Source organism: Castanea sativa, chromosome 1 (assembly GCF_040712315.1).
Source record: "Castanea sativa cultivar Marrone di Chiusa Pesio chromosome 1, ASM4071231v1".
Classification (NCBI taxonomy): Eukaryota; Viridiplantae; Streptophyta; class Magnoliopsida; order Fagales; family Fagaceae; genus Castanea; species Castanea sativa.
Genome location: NC_134013.1, coordinates 33192870 through 33199379, shown reverse-complemented (window position 1 = coordinate 33199379; position 6510 = coordinate 33192870). Strand labels below are relative to the sequence as shown.

General features: G+C 35.1%; 1 protein-coding gene across 4 annotated transcripts; it reads right to left on the bottom strand.

Moving 5' to 3' along the window:
- Window positions 1-504: 504 nt before the first annotated feature.
- On the bottom strand, window positions 505-4681 carry LOC142608469 (protein CHROMOSOME TRANSMISSION FIDELITY 7-like). Of its 4 annotated transcripts, none has more exons than XM_075780255.1 (7): window positions 4410-4681; window positions 3998-4355; window positions 3266-3530; window positions 2898-2993; window positions 2556-2624; window positions 1277-1629; window positions 505-907 (listed from the first exon to the last, which is right to left on the bottom strand). In XM_075780255.1, exons 2-7 carry the CDS (start codon window positions 4156-4158, stop codon window positions 745-747), a joined length of 1107 nt encoding a protein of 368 aa, XP_075636370.1. In that variant the 5' UTR covers window positions 4159-4355; window positions 4410-4681; the 3' UTR covers window positions 505-744. The 4 variants fall into 4 exon arrangements, with proteins under 4 accessions (XP_075636370.1, XP_075636371.1, XP_075636366.1 ...); XM_075780256.1 differs by having other exon boundaries at window positions 4502-4681; XM_075780251.1 differs by having other exon boundaries at window positions 3998-4681.
- Window positions 4682-6510: the final 1829 nt, after the last annotated feature.

Here is a 6510-nt window from a genome sequence, read left to right as displayed (position 1 = left end):
GTATGGCCAGAAAAGCAACAACTGCAACACTTGCAACAGGGGCCACAACCGAAACCAAAATGGACCTCTTAGAACTGTTTGGTTCTTTTGTTGCATTTGAAGTGCCATTGCCATTAGAACCAGAGGGGTTGTTTGATGGGGATTGTGAACCACCAGATGATGGGGTGTTTCCTGACGGGGGAGATTGATCACCACTTAATAGCAGATTCCCAACAAGGCTAAGTTTCACAGTGCTACTGAATGATGGCAACGGAAGGGAAATATTGTTCCAACTCACATCCAAAGATGTCAAATCTTTCAAGCCAGTCCAGTTCGCTGGAATTGGACCACTCAAACTATTGTTCTGAAGTATAATTTGGGTGGAGGACTCTCCCCCAGTTATTGCTGACCAACTTATGTATGATGTACTGTCTATGGATTCTTTTGTCCTAGTTGTTAAATGAAATTAAAGAGTTTTCATCAACAAAAAAAAAAAAAAAAAAAAAAAAAACTGAATGCTCAAACTTGAAAACTTCAATGAATTTTTGCATAACTAAATTAGTCCCACTGATTGTCTAATTTAATCTTATGATACAAACAATTAATGACAAAGCAGATATGCATCTGCATGACTCAGCTGAACAGAGGTGGTAAATACTTCCACCAAATATTAGCAATAGTTTCCCTAAAAATTAATGCAAAAGCAGAAAAAGGTTTTGCAAAGCTTCCATTGAAAGTAAACAACTTCATCAGGAGATGCTTAGTCTAGAAATTTTTAATTATCATCTGTGAGTTTAGACTGTTGGTTTTGTACACCAAGAAAGATCCAGTGCTAAAATAATTGGATGCCAGTGCCTTTCCAGCTGAGGTTGGCTGAGAGAATGCCAGTTGAGAGAGTTCAAGAACAGAACCCATGCAGAAACTCATCCTGCAATTAGCATAAAATAAGAGAACAGCCAAAATAAGAGCAAAACACATTAGCAACTGATTAAGAAAAAGCAATCAGTTCAGTTTACTAAGGGCTACAAAAAGGTTTCATATTTGCGTTGAAGAAAAAAATGATTGTGAAATGTTCCACTCCATTTCAAGAAACAAGTGATACACATTAATATTTGCTATTAAGATATCCTAGGCTAGAATTAGTCTTGATCTTCATTTAGCTGACATGATTTCGCTGTATGTGATAGAAATACTTGAAGTTGCCATAGATAATTCAGTTACTTTATCAAAAACCCCAATGAAATAGAACACATAGAGATGAAGTGTGTCAAATGACTCAAATTATAAAAAACCTTACCTCACAGCATCCAGTAATTGGCTAGCTATGTGCTTTCTTCTGTTAGAGGGAGTGACCCAAATAGCTCTAATGCCACAGACAGCAGGTAGCCCTTCGTTTTCACAAATGATTGCTCCATTGAGATTCCCATCCAAAACCTCAGAACTATTAACAGAACGGGTTCTTTTCTTGACTTCCCTTTTAAAAATGATAGCCCCAAATTGGAGGGAGGTTGAACTTCGTCTTGCCACTTCCTTGGCAGAAGAGCCCTCAGATTCCCCATTTGATGAGCATGAGCAAACTTTGAATGCTTGTTTTATTGGTTCTGCAAGTAGGCAACCTACAATCCTTTGGGAGGAAATAAACAGATATACCTGCAAATATGAGAAACAAAGCAAAGAACAGCAAGTCAACACCTCAATGCACAATCGTATACAATAGAGGCATGATCCCTGATTCAAGCACTGTTCTTCCAAAAAAATTAGAAAATATAGCAAATGACTCTAAAATCTACAGATAGCATATCAAAACCCTCTATCTGGTGCAACTAGGCAGAGTGGGGCTTTAAGGGGAGGTTTGGCCCAATCAATTGCAAGATGGAATTAGGTACATCCAAATAGAAGACAACTCAAAAGTGGTCACCAATTTTGTTATTTGAAAGTCTGTCACACCTTGGAGAAAATGGATGCTGATCCAAGGTATTATTATTTCATCAGATGACTGCCAGGAAGTTAGAATTAATCATGCTCATCGTGAAGCAAAGAGAGTAGCTTATGCCGTGTTAGTATTGGGTATTGTTATGGATAATTTCAGTCATGGGAAAACAGATTTCCTCCATCAGTAGGAAGAATTTTAGGAGAAGATGCTGAGGAACTATCATTTATTCCATATACTTTTGAGTCTACATTATTGTTTTCTGTTTCTAAGAAGGCAAAATTAAAGACACCCACACTCAACACACAAAGAAGATAATAAAGTTCAATACAAAAGCCACACACATGTATGTATGTATGAGATAGAATTCAAGGATGAGAAACTTATGCAGACAGGTGAACACAAGTACACATTTTAGCATTACAGAACTGGAAGGAACCATAAAACAATCATCATAGAAGTTGTAGTTTGTTGAATGTGAATTCATAAAATTGATGTTCTATTCTGGAATCATTGAAATCTGAAAGGAATCAAGTAAAATTTAACAAACAAACCAATAACAGTGAAAGAATCCTCTAGCAATTTCTTTCATTATAAGAGGAAACGAAACCTTATGAAACTATCAAGTAAAAGATAATGCTGATACCTTACAACTCTTATGGAAAATCCATCCACTTCCAAGCTCAATCTCCATCATTTTTACCACTTCCTCAACCTGCCAGTACAATATTGTCCCAATTTAATACCACAAAGCATAAACTCACAAGTCCCATATGCATACCAATTAATAAAAACAAACAAATTTTATTTTTTATTGGTAAATTACAGATGCATCTAATGGATTCTAAATCCGTAACCTCACCCTCTACAAATTCTTATGGGAGGAAAATTTGTCATTTAAGCCAGAACTCATTAGTGTAGGTATAAGCTAAGAATTACAAACCATCTTATTCAATGATTTCAAAGAAATCACAACTTAAACACGAACCTTGCTCCTATGTGCAACAGGATCACAATCTAACACCAAAACGATTCGACCACTTTCAATCGAAGGCAAATGGACAACCCTTTCACTGCACCAACCCTTTAAAAAAACTCCAAGTTAGCAATATAAAAAATAAATCACTATAAAAAGAGCAGTGTAGAGAAAAATTTCAAAACTTTTTTCCCACAACTCGCCAAGGTAGCAAATTATGATTGGTGTAACACTATTTTCACATCAACCCATCATTGATAATACTTTTATTGTAAGCCAATTATAAAATGTCACATTAACAATTGTGGAAATATCAAGAATTTTTTTATCACTAGACTTAAAAACAAACAGCGAATCACATAGTTCTTAATGTAATATACCTTGAATGGAATCCCAAGGGTATAGTCTCTATGAAATCCCTTGTGAGCCTTCTCATCCTCTTCCTCTCCAGGAGCATATTTGACCCCACATGTTGAACATGTGTGTAAATTAAAATCAGACTGACCCAAATCCAAATGCAACTGTGCATAGGTTCTCTTCTTGCTTGTCTTAATTGCTTTTCCAGACTTCTTCAATTCCACTTTTGTACACAAACTATCTGAATTGGATTTCTTCACCAGTATCTCACCGATTGACCATTTATTACTGCACACCCAAAAATAAAAAGTGCCATAGAATATACAAAATTCATCATTATTCTTGAAAACCCATGTTTGCAAACAAGTTGAAACTTGAAACACCCAAATGTTTAAATTAATTGATTATTGTTTAGATTCCCAGATAACAAAACAGTGTATTTAAGCCAATTAATATATAAAGTTCATCATTATTTTTCAAAACCCATGTATGCAAACGCGTTGAAACACCCAAATGTAGAACTTAAATGATTTATTTAGATTCCCAGATAACAAAACAGTGTATTAAAGCCAATGAATATATAAAAATTCATCATTGTTCTTCAAAACACAAGTATGCAGACCAAATGTTTAACATAATTGATTATAGGTTAGATTCCCAGATAACAAAACAGTGTATTAAAGCTAAATATAGAAGCAAAAAATGAAGAGCCCAAGTTATAAGATTCTTCAAAACCCATAAACAAAGAGCTTTACCTATCTGGGTTTTGAGCTCTGCGTGAGTAGGTGTTGAAGAATTGGTGTTGTTTGTTCTCCCAGATGGTGAGCTCGTAAAAAATGGGAGGTGGGTCCGGAGATTCGGTTGCCATAGAAATAGAAGTAGGGTTTTTGAAGAAACTACTGATCTTAGCTTGCATTGTTGTATGGCAATGTGTTTGGCTTCTACTCTCTGCTTGAAGCTCCTATGCCCGCTCCATCCATGGCTATGGAATCAGACACTGATGAGTCTTCTCCAAAGCTCCCTCCTGCAACACCCTTCAGTTACAGTGCTGAACATTTGGGGAAAAGGAAGAACTGGTCGGCGCTGGAGCTACAAAGTACACCCTATCAATTTCTTCATCTCGGTCTCAATCTCTGCAACTCGGTCTCAATATTAGAACTCCATCACCTTCATCTCGGTCTCAATCTCAATATCCCGGTCTCGGTCTCGGTCTCGGTCTCAATCTCTGCAACTCAGTCTCAATATCAGAACTCCATCACCTTTATCTCGGTCTCAATCTCAATATCTCGGTCTCGGTTTCAATCTTTGCAACTCGGTTTCATCTCGGTCTCTCTCAATATTTCTTTGTTTTTGATTTCGGGTCTTTGTTTTTTTATTTCAGGTAATGGGAATATCTCGGTCTCAGTTTCAATATTTCTCTGCACCTCGGTTTCTTCTTGGTCTCCATCACCTAAATGTTTCTTTTTTTAATAGTACTTTTTATTTTTTTTATTTCCGAAATTTATGAAAAAAAAAAAAAAAAAGTCAAAACAACGTCGTTTTGACTCACTTAACAGTAATAAGTAACTGAGATTTAATAAAATACTGAATTGACAACAATTGAAAGTTAGAAAATTGAAATGACAAAATTAAAAGTTAGGGTACTGAAATAACAAAACTGAAAATTAAAGGATCAGTTTAGAATTTTTGCGCTATATTTATGTTCTTAATTTGTTTTATTATTAAATAAAGGAAGGAAAATTTTATTTCTCTCAAACTTTGCCCAAATATTAAAATCCTTCTTCATAGCAAGCGATCCACCTGTCCAAGCATCGAAAACGTGTCGCCGAGCTGCATGTAACCGAAAATTTGTATCTCAACAACTGTAAACTATGGCTAAAGTGGTTGCTGGAATCCACACACCACCATTGCAACTAACTAAGATTGTTCAAGACTCATTTCACTCTTCAATGTATCATTTTCTTAGCTTTGTTTTATTTTTATGTAGTTTATAAATATGGTGTCTTTTACGTGTTTGATAAAAGCCCAAGATGAGAAAGAATTAAAATAATGAAATTTTTATGTGTTGTTTTATTTTTATCTAGTTTATAGATATTAAAAATAAAACTTTTATGAGTCTATGGTGTGAATTGTTAGAACCCAATCCATACCCCTGCCTACTTTTTGTTTTTGGGTTTATTAAATGACCTTTTGTTTCTTTGGTCTTAAAACAGAGCACAAGTTCTAAATGAACCTTAAGTCCAAAATGTAAAAATAGTTCAATTTTTTTTCCTTAAAGTTTATAGTTTATACACACACACACACCATTCTAACCATTTTTTTTTTAATTATCCTTTTGATTTAAGTTTCCTTAGAAATGTGTTTCGTGATGTTTTTAATCATAGATATTAGAGCCGATGAAGAACTACAAGATGTTGAAAATTAGCTTGGAATGGTGGTGCACAGTGAAGAGGAAGCATATAAATTGTACAATGATTATACTATACGAATTGGGTTTAGTGTTCGAAAAGAAAAACTCAAATATGCAAAAAAATGGTGTAAGACAACGAGAGTATGTGTGTTCAAAAGAAGGATTTCCACGAGATGGTGACCATTTGGATGATAAGAAATTCAAAAGATTACAAACTAGGACTCGTTGTGAAACTAGTATCCGGTTTACAGTGACAAATGGTGAGTGGAAAGTTACTCATTTCAATCCTAATCATAATCATGAGCTTGCAAAGCCTAAAGAAAGACCGTTTTTAAGGTTGAATTGAAAAATAATTGATGCTTAGTTAGGTGTAATAAGAACTTTCAAAGAAGCATACATAAGAACAGTAAGTACATATTCCTATTTAGTCGAGGAAGCTGGAGGATTTGAAAATGTTAGGTTTATAAAACGATATAGCTGTAATGTGGTGAACAAGCAGAAGTTAATCAATGTTGAGGCTAGAGATGCTCAAAGTTTAATAAACCATTTTAACCAAAAGCTAGCAGAAGATCCTATGTTTTTTTACGCAATTTAAGTTGATCAAGAAAATCAAATGACACAGAGAGAAATCCTCATTTTTTGTACCATTGCTTTCTGCCCCAAACTGTGACCACATACCCAGCACACCAAGGTCACAACCGATCTCCAAAATAGATTTTCATACATTATTAAATAGAGAAGGGAGGAAAAACACCTCACCTAATAATCTCGCATGGGGTGAGACATTATACCCCGAAGTGGGCTTTAAAGAGGACATCAAAGATTTAAGTGGGGGAAATTGTGATGCTTCAGAATGAT

Bases quoted from the DNA above. Each gene is read 5' to 3' on its own strand.
- LOC142608469 (XM_075780251.1), bottom strand. From the start codon at position 4,158: ATGCAAGCTAAGATCAGTAGTTTCTTCAAAAACCCTACTTCTATTTCT. The intron at 2,625-2,897 runs GTTCGTGTTTAA...TTGTACTGGCAG, and splicing joins CTGTTGCACATAGGAGCAAG to GTTGAGGAAGTGGTAAAAAT. The intron at 908-1,276 runs GTAAGGTTTTTT...TGCTAATTGCAG, and splicing joins CAATTACTGGATGCTGTGAG to GATGAGTTTCTGCATGGGTT.